The sequence below is a fragment of the Manacus candei genome, unplaced genomic scaffold, assembly GCF_025592945.1.
Source record: "Manacus candei isolate 608988 ecotype Guabito, Panama unplaced genomic scaffold, ASM2559294v1 h1tg000017l, whole genome shotgun sequence".
NCBI classification, from domain to species: Eukaryota; Metazoa; Chordata; class Aves; order Passeriformes; family Pipridae; genus Manacus; species Manacus candei.
In genome coordinates, this window is record NW_026138065.1 from 739351 (window position 1) to 757459 (window position 18109).

The window sequence follows — 18109 nt, forward strand, 5'->3', positions numbered from 1 at the left end:
AACAGAATGAAGAGAGACTCAAAAAAAATGAAAATATATGGTCTTGGTAGAGCACCATTACTGGTACCAACAACTGCTAGACCTAAGAGCTGTCTGGGTAGAGATGATTAAAGAAGGGGGAAATATGAACTGCAACAGGTTTAGGGTGAGACTGGAGGGGAGAATCTCCCAACAGTGTTGGTAATGGCAGCCATTAGAGATGAGGTTTGGAATGAGAGGGGGAAAACGGAGTGAGGCAGGATCTAGAAAATAGTGCTAGGAATTAGCAGTTGTGTATTTGGCTGTGAAGTCTATAGAAAAAAATAAAGGTTTTTTTTTTGATAGCTCTTTAGGATCCAAAAAGTGTGACTGCTTTTCTTTGTTCTCTTGCTTTTATAACTGTGTCATCTTTCTGTTTTGTGGTTGTTTAGGATCTGCCCTTTGTGAGATATTTTTGCACAATGTAGCTTTCAAAATCTTCCTTCTGTTTATTACTACCTCTGCCCTTTTTTTTCTTCCAAATGCCATCTATTTCATTTGAGAATTGTACCCTGGGGTGCTTCAATTATGTATGAAGGTGGAATATTTGGGATGTGCTATTCACAAGTGCTTTCAATATGCCATCTGAACTTTGAATATGAGCAGAATCGCTAATATTTTAGTTTCTAGGGCACATTCTCTTAAATGAACAGTCAAGATGCAGCTTTTGTTCCTAAGTGCTCAGTATTTTACTCAGTCTCCGTGAGACCTTATGAACCTTCCACATGAGGATGATGAAAACATATTGGATTGAATGTATCTGGTGCAGTAGGGCTGCCACAGATAGAGACGTGGTAGAATTGACCATGTTGTTGTTCTGATAAGAAACAAATAGTTGAGGGATGACTAGATAAAGCTCCATTTCTGTCCCAGTACTGCAGGTTAAAGATCTTCAACCTGTAGTTGCCTCCTAAGACGTATGATGTTGCATCTATAGAAGTTATCCCATTTGGTGCTGTAGATCAAATGGATTGGTAGCCACTAGAAAAAGATACACAGTGAAAGAGATCTCTGCAGATATTCAAGAAGCATCGCTTTGACTGTCACCTGCAGAAGCAGAAGATATTGGCTGCCAGAATCTCCATCTGTTATCCAGCAAGAGTTGTTCAGCCTGTACTTCCGATGATATATTGCTGGTGGTGCACATGGAAAGGGCATAAAGCTCTAACGCTGTCCCAGGGCAAAACAGAAAGTCTAGTATATGGTTTAACAAACATTTTTGAGGAGCAGCTTCCAACTGTGACTGTGAAGGTCTTGTAGCCAATTTCTGGCAATTTATGCTTTTTCTGCAGACTGAGATTCTTAAATACTACTAATGTATTACAGAAAAGGAGGGAAAGCTGTGGGAGGTAGAATGAAATAATCTGGATGAGAGGACAGGGAGAGGGGAAAGTAAAGGCCATATGGGATCTCAGGCATTTGCAAAAATAATTGAAGCTGTCAGTTGTCTGTACCCAGCCACTGTTTCACAGCAGCCTTTATGCCTTCCAACATTGTGCTGCTGTCATCCATCTTTCCAGTAGAGGTGGACATGATAAAGTTTTGAATGATGCTTCTCCAAAACAAGAAATACTGTGCCAAGAACAAAGGTTGTTGTTGGATAGGCAAGTAAGTGTCCAAGGAGAAAAGAAAGAAGTATATTTAACATTGAAGAAGGAGGGAAGGTTTAGCAGTGTGTATGGATGTTTGAGTAAAGGGCACTGGGGAGGTGAACAGAGCGAAGGGAGATGAGAATCACAGCCAGGTGCACAGGGAATTCTGCTAACAAAACCTATGGAGTTTGTAGCATCCTACTATGAAAATAGGGATACCTCAGTGGACAGTTGCATGGTGGACATGCTCTTTAAAGTAGCTGCTTGCAGACACATACCAACCCACAGCGAGGAACCAGTTGGCACACCAGCAGAGCCAGAAGACTGTCTCATCCCTTAGAGGGACAGCACTCTATAAGAAACATGGAGTGAGCATGGTGCAGCAGAGATTCCTGGTTGGCTAAGACTTACTGGATTAGGGGAGGTAAGGTGTAGGACACTTTTATAGACTTAGATTCCTGCTTTGTTTTCAGCTCAACTGCTAATCCAAGGTCAAAACTAATTGTCCACATCTTCTGTCTTCACTGCCATGTCTGTAGATTTTAAGAGTTTGATGTGTGGTCTCTGTGCTGATGTACTAGTACCCTAATCTTAATTTTGTTGCCAATAATCATGAAACACCTTTACTGTAAATTTGGAACAATCTGCCCTTTGAATGCATTCCACTGTTAAGCTGCTTTCTGAATCCCTGATTAATAACCTAAATGACTTATCATAATTAGCTAGTCCTCAGCCTTAGAATTGGGGAACGCACAAATTTGACAGTTTTCAAAAGTAAGTGGAGCAGGATCAGGGAGTCTGCAAACATTTCTGCCTTTGTCCTCATCTGGAAGCTGTTTCTATCAAAAAGGGGATTTAATTTTTTTTTTTTAAGCACTGTGTATTTAAGACTTCCTTTTTAATACATGCTCTATTTCTTTTTGGAATTAGTGCGCATTTGTCCGTCCACCAACTTTGTTCTTTAGCATGTCAGTACCTTCAAAATACAAATTATGTCTCATTTCTCAGAGATTTCATACATAACAGACTCTGATGAAGTCTATTCCACAATACACGAATTGCTAGGGAATATTACATAAAATATATATAGAATGTCAGTGCTGGGAGATGCACCATCTAAAATAGGGAGAAGCTGTTTAATTGAATTTTTTTCTTCTCTAAGATCATTGAGTTACAAATTCCTGGGACCACTACTGCAAACATGAGCATTTTTGTTCTCTGAGCATTGCAATGAACTTTCATTTATAACAGGGTGTAAGAGAAATAGGCTATACAGGAAAGCAATGCTTCATGCTTTGCACGGTTGAAGTTTCAAACAAATTTAGCAAAGTCGTTGTGGATACATCACTCCAAAAAACAAGGCAAAATTCCTTTTTCCTGCCCTTGAATACTGAACAAGTTTCAGCTTTTTCTGTGACAGGTAAAATTTTCTGGAATTCATAAAACTTTTGAGTACTTTAGAGCCAAAGTCATGAAGGCAGGCCTGTACAATTTTTTCAGAAAATTTGCATTCGTGTATGTTTTTTAAATCTTTCCAAGTTCCATGGTGTTAAAGTACTGTTTGAGTGACTGAGCAGTGTCTGCCTCTTCTCATTTTTCTTTCCAGCAGGTTATTTTGCTGACTCTCAGAATAAGACGAAGGTTAGATGCCTAGTTGGCTTTATTGGGTGTTGAACTTTGGTAAAAGTTATACTTGTAAAATACTGTCATTGAAATAAAATGGGAGTACAAATGTGTACAAATTTGTATACAAAGGAAGGGTTACACATTTTCTCCCTCTGCATGGCAATGTAGGAGACTCCTGTCCTGGAGGGGTCTCTGGTACTAATGAAGCAATAGCTTGACTTCAGTGCTCTTTCAGTTGTTGGGACTTTGTTTGGTTAATTATAGTCTCATTACTAAGGGGTCAGTGTTCCTGCACTCCAACACAAACACATGTGTCCACCTACAGCTGATGGTGACAGCTCTTGAAATACATAGCCCTGTGGACTGACTGTAGCAGGGTATGCGCTAAAGCTCCTGCAGCGAGACAGGCATTTCCCTACTAACCACAGTGTATTGTGCTGTGCCCAGCCTCTGGTTCAGTCTGTTTTGGTGGGTTGTCTCCAAATCATGATCTAAGTAAAGGATCTAAGAACTAGCACTGTGCCTGGAGAGTTTGATGATGATGTTCTGGCTGGTTGGGTATGTGTTTAGCTGGCTCCTCTCATTTATGGGGGTGCAGACACACTTTCATCACAGCCTGACAGTTGCTGCCAATGGGAAATAAATCTGAATATTAATGCAGTGAAGGTAATGGGCCATTTCCTTCTGGTCATCTTGTACTGGCCTTTCGTGAAACTGAAGTTCCCATGCTCTCCTTTTCCGTCCCATGCTCTCAGACTTTTGCTGACAGATTCAGTACAACACATAATCTCAATTATGATTGGAGTCTTTTCCTGCCAAGTAAACAATTTTCAAACTGCGCAACAGTGAGAGGAGCCTCAGGAAGTCCTTAAGATGAGGTGAAGGATGCTGTATTTATTGGTAACTGTGCCAGCTAACCTGAGGTGGTTTTAAAGCAACAGCCCCTTGACAGGGACTTTAATCAGCATTTTATAAAAAGTGTCTGCTGCCTTGATTTTCAGCTTGTCTCACATAGAGCTGTATAAGTTGCATCTGCTCTCTCTGGATTCCTTATAACCTTCTGACTTTTCTTACCATTTCTTATTTAAGATTTATGTCCATCTCAAAGAAGGGAGTGGTGCCGATGGGCTGGATGCTTTAAAGAACAAACCGCAGCTTCACAGTATGGTGGCTAAAAGCCTTTGTCAGAACGCCTCTGGGAAGAACTACATCATCTTCACAGGCCCAAGCATTACCAGCCTGAATCTCTTTGAAGAATTTGAGAAGCAAGGTGTGTATTGGGTGACTGACTGGGTTTTAATGGTGACAGACCTAGATACCTTCTGCCAAAAACAACGTCCTAAAACTTCCTAAAGTCTTCACTGATATTTTGATTCCTTGTATAGGTAAGTTGTTCATCACTAAGAAATGTTCTCATTCACCAGAAGGTACTATACAGAGGACTTTCTAAGTTGTTCTTTAAGTCTTATGCTTTAAGTCTTCAAAATGAGGATGTAAACCACATTTTAATAAGATTATTTAAAGCCCTTGCTTTTGTCCTTTGCCTTAGAAATGGGAGGTCAAATCTATATGGCCTGGGGGACTTTTCAGGAGATCTCCTATCTGCTTGTGATTTTTCTGTTCCCGTTGTGAAAGACTATGGGTGGGATGAATCCTTAGGGATGTACCTTAGAAGTCTTTGTTGGTTTAATATCTGTTGGAGATATAACTTCTCTAGATGATATTCTATGCCACTGCAAAAGCCCTAGAAAAGTGGGGGCTTGTTTGTTTGTTTGGGTTTTGGTTTGTTTGTTTGGGGTTTTGTGTGGGGTTTTTTGTTTGTTTTTGGGGTGGTTTTGCTGGTATCAACATACCTCGGTAGGACAGTTTTTAGTTTTGGAAGCATAATAAACTCTACATTAGCAAAAGCACACCAACCAGCAGAATGATGTCTCTCCCAGCAAGTTTCATGCTAGTGCAGAGTAATCCCAGGTCATCCTTTATGTCGAATCCCCCCTCACCTTGGACGTGGAAAAGCCACGTGTTGCTTTACTTTCAGCAATGCTGAGGACTTGTGACTCCCCTTAAATTACAGAACTACACTCTTTCCAGTCACTTATAAGTCATTCCATGTAACTCTTGGCTTGTTCTTTGGTCATCATGGCCTTACAGAGTTGGTGTGATGTGTAGAATAGGTCCTTCATAGCAGTAAGGCTGGAGGCTGCCAAGATGCATCACGGCGAGGCCATTTCCTGTTTCAACACACCACTGATGTCCAAGTTTTGCTTTTGGCATTGCAGAAAATTAAACTCACACAAACCATTATATTAACGAAACATGGCCCAAAGCAGGGGTAAGGTCTGGGAATTGAGACAATATGTTGATTCTTATTTAAAATGAGAACATCAGTGAGCTGCACCAGTGCTGTAGTTGAGCGCTTCAGACTGTGCTGGCACTGAGGGCTGTCTCTGTTGAGTTCCATGCAGGACTTAGCTCCTACATTGTTTTAGATAACCTGAAAGCTCACTGAGTACAGTGGAATACCTGCATATTCTTGTAAAAGAGCCACGCTTTCCCAACGGCTGCAAACAGCCAAATGGGAAAGAAGTCAAGCATATTTGTAGCGCACTGGAGTTTTTCCTCTGAGCAGAGGCTGATCTTTAGTAAATAGTTTTTTACAGCTGATTATAAGCATTACATTTTTAAAACTACTAAATCAATGATGCAAAATGTGGGTTTAAAAAAATGGAGAGAATAACACACATACTCCTAGTACCTGAGATTAAATTTTAAGGTTTAAATACAAAGACTGACAGACAAAAACTTGACTGTTGAATTGCATCCTTTATGCTCAGCTAGGGAAGGATAAAGACAATCTGGTGTGATCCAGTTGATCTGTAACCCTGGTGAAAAAGATGCATGGCTACTAAACCAGCTGAGTGTTTATTACTTGCAGATAATTCAAATTGTTCACAAGGTTGAATTATTCATGGGCTTTACACTGCCCAGATCATTCAAATTAATGGTTTCTAGCAGGTAACAAATTCAGTAGTCTTTTTAAAGCATGTAATTTTTACTCACTATCTGATCAAATATGCTAATGCAATACTGAGAATTTAGTTTGGTTCATGACTTGTTATATAGCTTCATGAGACTTTATGATCTTTGACAGCTGCCTCCAAAATTAAATTTCAGATCTAGTACACACTATCACCTTCCTAGGGGTGAAGTTATGAGGTGGGTGGGGGGTTAACAGTAAGACAGCAGGTTTATTGACTTTGCAAAATAGCATGGCACTCCTATATCAAGAAGATCATGGGGAACAAAGCATTTCTGTGTAATAAGGTGATGGGATTGTCTGCATTTGCCAGGAGTTACAAGGGGCTAGCTCAGAGGTTTTGCGGGGGGATGTTGAACTGGAAAGACTGTGAGACACTGGGAGAAGTGAGATGCTTGACATGCCAAGCTGTGGTGAAGTCAGTAAGAGCCTTGAAGGAGATGCTGTTTACTGACTCTCTGCAAAGCAGATGGTGTATTGCCAGCACCTGCTGGGATTCTACTGCATTGGCAGGACACTTGGGAAGAGGCAAGCAAAGAAGCCTGGACTGTACAGAGAGATCTCTCCTGATCTATCAGAGTAAGTCCATGTTGGGGTTTTCTGGTAGGTGGCTTAGCCATCTAAATCTGAAAAGGGCACACCGTGACCAAGATGTGTCATGAGAGCCTGTTGAAAAGCAACTATGCTCAGGTGCTCATGACAGTTCAAGACCCATTCTTAAACTGATGAATTTACTTCTTTTGTTAAAGAAAATTTAGTTTCTGGGCTAAAGCAGGATCAGCAGTAGAAAGATCTCATGGGGAACTGAAAAAAAAATTGATATTATCTTAAGTGCTTTATTGTTTGGGGTTTCTGTGGCTTTTTCTCGTGACTGTCAACAGAGAAATAGGGGAAGATTTAAATAAGCTCATGCTTGGAAGCTATAAACTTTGTGAGAACATAAAAGTTTAAGGAAACTAAAGGGAATTCTGGAAAATCTAGAAAGAATCACCCACTAAACCGATATTAGTTTCTCTCAAAATTCTTGAATGAAAAAGAATCTGGGGTCTTGGTAGCTAGTGAGCTGAACAGGAGTCATCAGCGTGCCCTGGCAGCAAAGTTGTTCAACACTGTCCCGGGGTCTGTTAACAGGAGTGTAGCCTATAGATTGAGGGAGCTGATTATTGTCTCCTACGGTTTTGGACAACATGCCCCCCAGTAGAAGAAAGGCATTGATAAACTGGAGTAAGTTCAGCACAGGGCCACCAACCTGACCAGGGGCTGTACTACAGGCTCTGCTGTGGGGAGGGAACTGTTCTTGTTCAGGTTGGGAAGGGGCTTTGTGGGAATGCAACAGCAGCCTTATGCTACCCTATTGAGAGAACAGAGCTGGCTTTTTACAGTGATGCATTGTGGAACGACAAAATACAACAGACACAGGCTGAAACAAAAGATATTCAGGCTAGATGCAAGGTTTTTCCTGAGGGCAGTGAAGCAGGATGTCCAGACAGGTTGTGTAGTCTCTGATCTTGGAGGTTTTCAAGCCCAGACAACATAAAGCCCTGAGCAGTGCTGTCTGGCCTCAGAGCTGACCCTGCTCTGACAGGGGATAGGACTAGAGACCTCCCAAGTTGGTTTTCAACCTGAATTGTGCTTTACTCGATTGGATTCTGTGATCCTATAAAAATTTTGTGGAATCTTAACCATCATTCACTTTCCCTAACCCTAGCCCCCACATGATAAAAACACAGTGTTCTTTATTGAGAGCCTGCTGTGTAGCATCTTCACTGTACCACACGAGACAATAATGTGCCTAGTAATATAAAGAGATGTCGCTGAACATTATTGTAAGGTCTGTGAAGATACCAAGAACTGAGAAAACTTCAGAAAATAAGACAGAACACTTTGATCTTTTTCCAAATCAAAAACCTGAATAGACCTCTTTTTTGTTTTTCAAGGGATGTACAAAGAATTTCTTTCTCTGGCCGCTGAATAGAACTGGAAACCTGCACTGAAATGCCCCAGATTCTCTGTTCTGCAAGCAGACAGCTGTCACTGCTATTCACTGTGACATCCATTCATAGTGCATGTCCCTTTTTCCCTCTCTAACCATTGGTGGTGTTCTTTATAGAGGACAGAACCTCCTAAAGCCCTGTGTCTCATGTTTCCCTTAAACAAATGATTCCTGGAAGTCCCTTTTGCACATTCTGAAGCAGGAGAAACAGCTGGCTTTGTCCTGCAGAGGGGCTGGTGTTGGCAAAGCTGCAAGTGCTATCGTTCTGGGTGACCATGGCATTCCCACAAGCTTTGCAGGATCCTGCAACTCCAGCACATGGACTAAAGCAAGGTCATTTCTCCACCCCACAACAGCCCCCCCAGCTTCTGACTTGACCCAGTGTTTCATGCAGAATAAATGATTGCAGAATGTGTATGTTTGCCAGAATTAGCTCTAGCCTGATGTCCTTTGCGAATGGTACTAGTGAAGAAGTGGTGAAACAGGCTTCAGCACAAGCTCTCTGGGGACTGGTGACTCTGGGAATGAGTTTTGGTGACTACACGTTTCCTCTTCTTTGCTAAACAGTCTTAGGTTTATTCATTTATATTGCACTTCCAATTTAAGAAGTCCAGAGAAGGACAACCTGTCTCCACTGACTCCCATGTGTGTGGCAAATACCTGTTGTGATCCTGATTTAATTACACACAAAAACTTCATTGAGCCAGATGGACATAATTTTTATTGCTTCTATTGCCATAGTAACTGGGTGGTTTTAAAAAATTCTACAGATTAAGGGTGTCATCCACGATGAGAGATGCTAGTAAATCTGCAGAAGTGCTGCACTTTTCTAGGCTATACAGCAGGAAGGTTACACAATGTGTTCCTGAGAGAGAAAGTGGTTCCCATTATTCTGTATGAGGAGTGAAACATCTGCTGGAGGCTTTCTGCAGGCTTATTCCTACAATAAAAGGAAAGGCTACAATTAATTATTATGGGCTCTCAGAGGTGGCTGTTGCTGTTTTGAAACTCTACGACAATAATGTAGTTATTAGCTTGGTTTTATACCATTGCAGTCTGCTGGAGAAAGTATCACATTTCAGTGAATCATAAACTTTAGGCAGCTAAAGAAATTCTTCTCAGGCTCGCTTATCAGAGCAGGCAGATCTTAATATTGGCTAGAAGAAAGCTTTCTAAAAGTTAGCTATGTTAATGGCAAAGTTTGCAGGTACGTGCCCTGCTGTTCACGTACCTCAGCAACAGAAGACATTAAAAAAAAAACACCTTTATATTGATTGTTGTCATCAGGCTTCTCTCACTGTCTTTTGTGGAAGGAACTTACTGATTTCCAGGGACTGATTCATTCATTAGAAATAACCAATGGAGTGCAGGTTTCCTCCTTGAGGATGAAGTTTCCCCGTTGCTGTGTTAGTTACCACCTTCTGACATAAGTGGCTTAAATTTCTGATGGAAGAGCCATAGCTCCTTGTAGATCGGCCCACAGCAACTGGACTAATTAATGAGTATTTTCAATTATTTTATTAGTATTCCTGTAGTATCTGTGAGCTCTTGAGGGAATGCTCAGCATGCCAATCAGTGTATGAACCAAGGACAAAAGCTTCACCTGTACTGAAGAGCTTAGGTCATTCCAGAAAGACAGAGGCAGAAGAGCCACATAAAAGGAAACCCAAGAACAGAGGTAATGTGGTTAGGAGAAGCCAGACACTGTATTCTGACTTTGCGTTTCCTCTGTAAGGATACCATGCAAAATTTGGCATGATGGAAAATTTGATCAAGCAGACTTAGCTGACAGATGAGCTTTAAACCACCACAAGATGTGCACAGATGTCACCTGCTTCCATGCCCATTGTTTTTTTCCATTCAAGTGGGTTAACATAAAACTGAGGGAGACCATGGAAATTTCCATCCAAAATTTCCTTGGAAAAATTTGATCAAGATCTGCTTCTCTTGGACGAACAGAAAGAGGCTGTTATTATTTCACAGCCTAATGACAAATTCAAGCATTATTATTAATATTGTTTCCAAATCTTGTTTGTGCCCACCTGGCTGCACTGAGGTGTGTTTTGTGGTGTTAGATTTTATTCATTGCCTCTTTCACAGGCCAAGAAGCTGTGAGCAGCAGACTGTGTCGCCTGCAGAGCCTATGATGTCTGTGCAGGACAAGATCAATGTTCGCTCAGCTAGGGCACTGTGTGCTTTATCTCCTTTCCCCAAAATCAGTTTTCACTGAACTTGTATTTCCATCTTCTCCATCCTTCTGGCATACGCATTTTTTAAATCAGCCAGTGGTTTCAGTGTTTTTTAACTGCTTAAGCAGCATTTCCTTAGTAAACCAGATGATGCAGGCGCAAGGGGTAGTGAACTGAAAATGAGGAACTTGGCAGCACAATGAAAGCAGTAGATTAAACCAGAGTTTGCCACCTATGTATATTGTGATTAAAAGCATCATGGGAGTCATGTAGGAGAATTTATTTCAGTTATCATCTAAGATGCTATAGCTTTCTCTACCTCTCTGCTCCCTCCACAATTTATTCTCTTAGCTAAACATCAAAGACTCTCTGGGATAATAAATTCTGATTTGTCCCATAATGCGTATCACCATTGGAGGTTTTTTTCAGACCAATTTTAAACATGTTGTGAAGACTGTTACACAGATTGTAGATGTTATTGCTAGGAAGATACCCTGAATTATTTTTCTTGTCATTTCATCATGACTATGCAGGAGGTGTGAATACATTTAATCAAGAGAGCAGACTTTCTCCACTTGTCTCTGTTTCCAGAGACATTAATATAGGACACAAATCTTTGGTATTACAGAAGAAAACCAGTTGGCTGACATATCTCTTTGACTAGAATGTTGTAGGGCAAGTTCTTTCTCTACTTAGGTCCCTCAGACTTGCTCTTCTGTTTTTGCCCTTTGGGTCCATGCAATGAGGGAATATGTTTGTTCATATGCAGAGATTTACTGCTGTGGGTTGCTGAGCACCAGGAAGAGTGACTGCACAGGTCTACCTCCATCCATGCTGAACAATTCTGAAACTCCACAGTCCAGAGGGCAGTACAGAATAAGAATGAAGGGAAACATGTCCTTGATCTGCTGGTACAATAAAGGGCACTTTCGTTTTCTGACCAATGCCTATTCACCGGTTCAACAAGGTAAGCAATATTCCTACTTCTCATCTCAAAAGTGCACATGCTTTATGTCATAAGGCAAAATGAGTCACTGATTTTGATAATAAGGCTGAACAAAGAGCTTGATCATAATTGGTCATAACATTCTAGATAAACAGTAGCAGTAGTGATTCCCTTTTGTGTCTTCCTACAGCTGTTCTTTTTTCGTATACAAAGGTTAAAAGCCTACTGCAGCCTCCTTTGCCTGAGCTGGTGGAGGCAGTATCCTTTCAGGTAGAAAGATTATATCTTTGGTGATGGTCAGAGAAGGGAAGATGATTATATAAGACTATATAAGACTATATAAGACTTATATAAGACTATACTAGCCCCATTTGCAAAGCGTCTTCTAGGATTGCTGCTAAAGAAAAATTAATACACATCATGATGTACTTAGAACTCTGAGCAGATCCTACAATTAATTTATCTTACTCAGTAAAAACTTAGTCACAAACAAACATCTTTTTGCCAGAAGTAAATATGATTAAGGTTTCCTGTTGTATGTTAAATTGATTTTAGCAGTTGATGAAAAAAACCCAAAACAGATAATTTGGATGGTTCAAATAATGGCAAGAGCTTCTTGCAACTGAAGTCTTTTCCTTTTTGAAAGTATACAGATGGTATTAAGAATGTTTGGAAACTTCTGTTAAATGCAATATGACTAGCTAACTCCTTAAAATTAGTTTTTCGGTGAAAATATTGTTTCAGTTTCTTATAATTTTTATTATTCAGATTTATGTATAACTGCTAGAAACAAATAAGAATAACCTAAACCTTTAAATGTAAAGCCACCAATTCAAAGGCACCTTCTACACTCATTTTCTGAATCCCAAGCAACTCTCACATGCGTGTACAGGCTGCGTAAGCAAAGTTAATGCCAAAAATGACTGTATGGTAAGCTGAGAAGCTGACTTAGTGTGTTGTTCAATGCCTTCCCAGGAAGTTTACTACCTTAACAAAACGTGGCTCATCCAGAGGAATTCTGCTGGACACCCCAGTGGAGTGACAACTTGGTGACTCAGATGGGCTGGTGTCTGAGCACAATGCTGAAAATATGTGAAGGAAACACTACACTTTGGAGACCCTGCTAAAGTCAGTCCCTGGAACAGTGTTGCTTCCCATGAGGGGCATTCACCATCAGGATTTGTGCTGTTTTCCTTGTGCATTTTGCTGATTTAGATTATTCAGCTGCACTAACTGGATGAGAGTTATCACTACATGTCACCTGTTTTTTATAGACAATCATGGAGCATTTGGCCATAATTCATAAATATTATTAGAAAAATACTCTGTAAACATCAATGTTAACTGGCCCATTAAAAGGGGGAGCAAAAGCAAACTGTCCTTACAAGGAGCACATGGAGGTGTGAGCCGTTGTGCTTGTGATTGACCTTGGGTCTGTTTTGGCATAGATGGGATTGTAGGCTCTATGTGTGAGGTAGTTTAACATCCACGAATTAGGACCTCTGTGTGTGATGGACAAGGCCTGCCCAATACATTGCTCACCAAATGCTGGCTGGGACAGTTGACATAGTTCACAGTGAATCAGAGCAGAAAACAGAGACTGGCTTTTTAAAGAGTGATGCTGGGGAAAGAGAGTCTCTAGTGAAGACCTAGGAACAGATGGAGACTCAGTGGGAAGGCAAGAGACCAGATTGCCTGCCTCTGATTTGGCATCTCTAAAGTCAGTGCAGCAGAGCTAGTTTAAGCCAACTTGAAGCTAGACCACCAAAGTCTCCTCTAAAGTGTGTAAATATAGAGGAGGAAGGGGAGGAATGTATGCTCCTTGAGGCAAGCCTCTAATGTGAGCACATGTGAGCACCTGCTGAGCACATGTGTTATATGGGAGAGGAGGTAAGGACAAAGGGGATTAAAACCTATGCAGGGTAGTTGAACTGAGAGTGGCACCAGTGGGATTGCCTGGTGATGCATGGTGTGTGTTTGCACTTGGTTGAGCATAAATGTTTGCAGGCTGCAGGAGTCCATAAGGAGAAAACCTTAAAAACAGAAGGCAAGAGATGGTCAAAAGAACACTTAGGATAAGAAAAGGGGTGGACATAGCTAATAATTAGCTATTTATTGCAATTTAGAGGCAAATCAAGAAGGTACTTGCCTGTATTAGGAGTGCAAATCCCACCCTAGCCAGAGCCATCAGGAGGGCAGTACACTTGTCAGAGCTGATCTAGGAATACTATTCTTAGATGCAGCAGGTTATTTATTATGGATGTTTTAAACCCACATGTCATAAGGCATCATCTCAGATACTAAAGGATGAGTCTCATTCCTTTAGTCCTGCAAAAATGTCCTCCTTTCTCTGCTGTCAAGTATGTAGTTTCTGCCTAGAACAAAATCTGATTGGATTTTTAATTTCCCTTAAGCTTTAACTTGAGTTTAATTTTGAGTTGTGCCCGTATTGTAGAAAAACTGAGAAGTCAAAAGAGATTGGGACCTCTAGAGAGTAAAAAGTTACCCTTATTCTAAAGCAGGTGATCTATGTGCTGGCCCAAATCTCCCCATCTCTGGGACAAAACTGCATTTTTTGTTTTTTCACTCTAGATCTGGTGCCCACTTCCCTAGCATCTCCATTAGTACCTTCTAGAAATGTCTACAATATTTTCTATTTTTCATATGTAGCAGGATGAAGCAGGCAGCAGCCTCACTTGCCGCACAGCGAGATGACCAGAATAATGTCTCTATCAAAAAACTGTTGAATCCAAGATCTTTTTAAGAAGTATCTTCTTTCTGAGAACTGTCACAGGTGCTCTTCACCAACTAGCTCTACTTAAAAGCTGAACAGACAATAATTGAGGGTAGAAAACAAAGCTTGGGCCACATATGCAAGGAGTAAAGAGCTGTAAATGGAGTGTTGGCATCTTGCAAGTGACTTGTGAGGAGATGGGAGATGCTGTGGAGCCATCACAGTTGTATGAAGCAGTTGTTTAAGTCCCTGTGTGGTTCTTAGCCCAGGAGAAGCTGGAGTGAGAAGTGTCTGGTGACAGTCTAGTTTCCTGAAAAAATCAGCTTTTAAGATTGGCCCAGAATTCAGAAGTCTGAGGCAAGAAGCATAATGTTAAAAAGTATGTTTCAGGATGGATGAGCTTAGGGTTTCAGCTTTACATTTCCATGTGCCCTTTGTGAGCCTACAGTCAGGAGGTTATGTCCAAGTATGCTGACAGTGGGGAGGGGGCCAGAGGACCTTGATGGGAAGACCTTGAACAATCAGACATTGTGCAATGCTGACTGTCTGCAATTTTGATCAAGAACTGTAACAAATCAAAGTCCTTATAAAAAGCCGTATAGCACTTGGATCACGCAGTGTTATATTGTTATGAAATCTCAGTGTTTGCCAAGTTGGATGCAAGTGCTGGTATTAATGAGACTCACATTTAAAAAAAACCCAACTCATGATTCTTGTAAAATCACAGATAGGCTTAGAAGTGTTTTGAGGAAACAAACACGTCTCAACAAACCTTTGTCTTTCTCCTTGTTTCATTTGGAGTGGTATTTCCCAAGCTTTGCTTGATGAGCATACAGTCTAAAATTTTAAATAAAAAAGAAAAAGGGTTTAAAAAAACCCCAAAAGCTGATGCCTTCCTAAGGTGACAGCATGGAAACCAGAAGCCGGTAGCCCTTCCAGCATGGAGGCAAAGGCAGGCTGTAGCTGCAGTGCAGGCGGTGCATTCACTGGAGTGCTTCCAAGGATGGGAACACAGTGATGCTGGGGGAGGACCAGGAGGGGAAACAACTCATCAGATGTGCTGGTGAGTCAGCTGGCTTGGGGCTGGCTTTGGACCGCTTGCCACAGAGACCTGCAGCCAGGAAGGACCCAGCTCCAGCTGTTGTCTTCCATGGGGAGGTGACATAAGGCTATGAAGCAAGGCTAGGAAAGGCCAAAAAATAGTGTACCTATAAAGCTATTTATATTCTCAAAACAAAGGAATGTTATGTGGAATATAATAGCAAGTGAGAGGGAATATATGGTACCCATATAGCTGCCACTGCAATGCATTCTTTTAAGGATTATGAATACTAAGCAAATTGCAAAGGAAATACGAATCTCCAAAAGAAGAGAAAGGGAAGAAAAAGAGAGCAGGAGAAGAAAGAAGGGGATTTTATTTTTCTTTTTAAACACTGGTACCAGAACATACTTGTCCTTTCCTGAACTGCCCTGGTGGGATGGCAAGTGATTTTGTGGCACTGATGCAGCAGGCTGGTGATGTATCAGTCCTCTTTACCTCATGCTGGTCAGATTTTGTAGTACTCATTAAAAGGATCAAAAACACACTATAATAATTATGTGAATGTAATGAAGGATTTATTTATTTGATTGTTCCTCCCCCCACTCCTCTCCACTTGAGCTACATTTACACCCATCTTGGGTGAGGCAGAGGTGAAAGGAGAGTGCATTGAACAATTTAGAGATGATATCATTTTGGACTCTTGAAAAATCAGACTTTAAAGACCCCAAATAAGTTGCTGCATGGCTCAGCTGTAACATAACATTTAGTAAGTGTCACAAGTCTTGCTTCAAAATAGCACAGGGGGCTTGGCAGAGATAACAAATGGAATGAGACTTCCAGTTGAAGGAATGAAATGGTGAAGTCTATAATCAAAACGTGAGTAGCATTTTAGGGATGATTGTAAAAGAGTTGGCAGAAAGAAGGCAATGAAAGGTTTTTTTGAACGCCTGAGAAATGAGAAAGCCCAGAATTGTACCTGTACTGAAACAATGCTGAGAAAGGATGCAACAAAACCTATGCTTCTCTAGACCAGGAGAAATTTTGCTGGTATATATAGGGAGACAGTATGGATCCCACTAGACAGTGCCGTAGACATGGAACAAGGGTGGTCCACACCTTGGAGAGCTGACCATTGAACCCTTTGGGGACATAAGTCAAAAGTTAGGGAACAGACTCCTATACTGTAAGTTTGTTTTAATCACCCTTCCCTCCTACAAGGAGCGTCCCCCAGGAGTGGGGAAGGAGGACAGGAACAGTAAATCAGAAAATAGCTAGGAGAGTTTCTTAGGAGAGCTACTGCTGTAGTATTGAATGAGACCAGGTCAAAGATAGACCATGTGAGGGAACGGGGCCCATTTTTGGAGTAACCTGCTCTAGGCATCACATCTCTGTCAATGCAGAGAGTGGTTTGTAGGTGGCTGAAGGTGACCTGTTGCCTTACCATGGACTAATGCAGTAGGCAGCATAATTGTCCCCCATGATGAGCTGAATTACCAAGCCAGCTGACCAGGCAGGGCAGGGAGCATCACTCGCAGGCAGAGAAATGTGTGCTTAGCTCCACTGAGCAACCTAAGTGTACATCTGAGCTCTGGCTCCCCACAGCAGGAATCAGGCTGCTTTCCATTTCAGAGATATTGCGTGGCTCCTTCAACTCACACACTAGCATCACCTCTGTCTTGACTGAGTTTATCCAGTTGACTCCTTCTTATTGTATTTTCTCTTCTGTGTCAATTAGCATCTGGAAAAGTGGAGGTAATGTTGCTCTTGGCCCCCGTGGGTGGAGATAAGCAAAGGATTTAATTTCAAGGGACTCATTTGGGACTTCAGAATTCAAAGCATATAACAGCAGGTCACCACTCTAGAGGTGATCACAACTTATTGTGAACCAAAAAAGGAGAGACTAATACTGTCTGTAAGGGGCTACTGTGGGACTACAGCAATGTATGCTTTTTTCTGAATGTATGGCAAAGATGTTTGTGTCTAACCTCTCTTCATTTCCAGCTGAAAAATGATCCCTCTTCTTCTCCTTCCACTTGCTCAAGGTATTACCAATGGGAAAAAAAATCAAGTGAGCATCTCTGTTACAGATAACTTCCCAGTATTAGGGCAAAAACTGTCAATAAGTTTTATTTTATAAAAAACTGTATATAGAAACCATATCTTTTAATTGCTAGACTTATGATGTTAATTTGAGACTGTTATGTTTCTAATTGATGCAGGAGTTATAATTAAGAGAAAAAGTGGAGAAATTCCATGTCCATTGGCAGTTGAAGCCTTTGCTGCTCACCTTAGCTATATCTGCAAATATGATGACAAATACAGCAAGTAAGTAAGAATATGTGCATGCATGTGTGTATTCCTTTCACACCTTCTCTCTTGCTGCAATACTTGAGTCCTCCATGTTGAGCTGCAGCTGAGGGCCCAATCCTGCTTTCACCGAGTCTCAGACAAAACTTCAGTTTAAGTCAAAGGTCAGAAGTTGGCTCTGCACAAGGCTGTTGTTTTGGCTCTATCTCCACATCCACCAGTCAAAAAGAGATGTTGAGACACAGGTCCTTAGCATCTTGTAAATGACTTTTGAGAAGTGCTGGGAGGATAAGCCAGCAAGCCGATGCTCTTGGCCCCGTCAAATTGAAGGCTAAATAAAGAATTCAGCAAGGGTCTACTAGCCCCACAAGTCTCTCAGGCTAGCTCAGATCTCCACCTCTAGCAATAGATGGTGTTTACTTGATTATCTGTCCTGGTGATATTTGTGTCACCTGGAGCCAGAAGAAAAAAGACATTCAGTTGCGCCTCTAAACCTGATCTACATGATCTGAGAGGGCAGAATGTAGAACTTTTGTCTTCTGCATTCCAGTTGGGGTCTTCAGTGTTAGCTCTTAATGTAGTAGGGAGAAACAGAAATGAGTAAGAATAGCAGTGGTGAGGCTTG

At 41.2% G+C, this 18109-nt stretch overlaps 1 protein-coding gene across 1 annotated transcript in view; it reads left to right on the plus strand.

The window, feature by feature from the left end:
- Window positions 1-18109, plus strand: part of PGBD5 (piggyBac transposable element derived 5) — a 72996-nt gene that overhangs the window by 45980 nt on the left and 8907 nt on the right. Inside the window, exons 4-6 of the mRNA XM_051783520.1 lie at window positions 4326-4506; window positions 11225-11422; window positions 17397-17502. Of these exons, the coding sequence (XP_051639480.1) occupies window positions 4326-4506; window positions 11225-11422; window positions 17397-17502 (485 nt within the window). The remainder of the gene's footprint in view (window positions 1-4325; window positions 4507-11224; window positions 11423-17396; window positions 17503-18109) is intronic.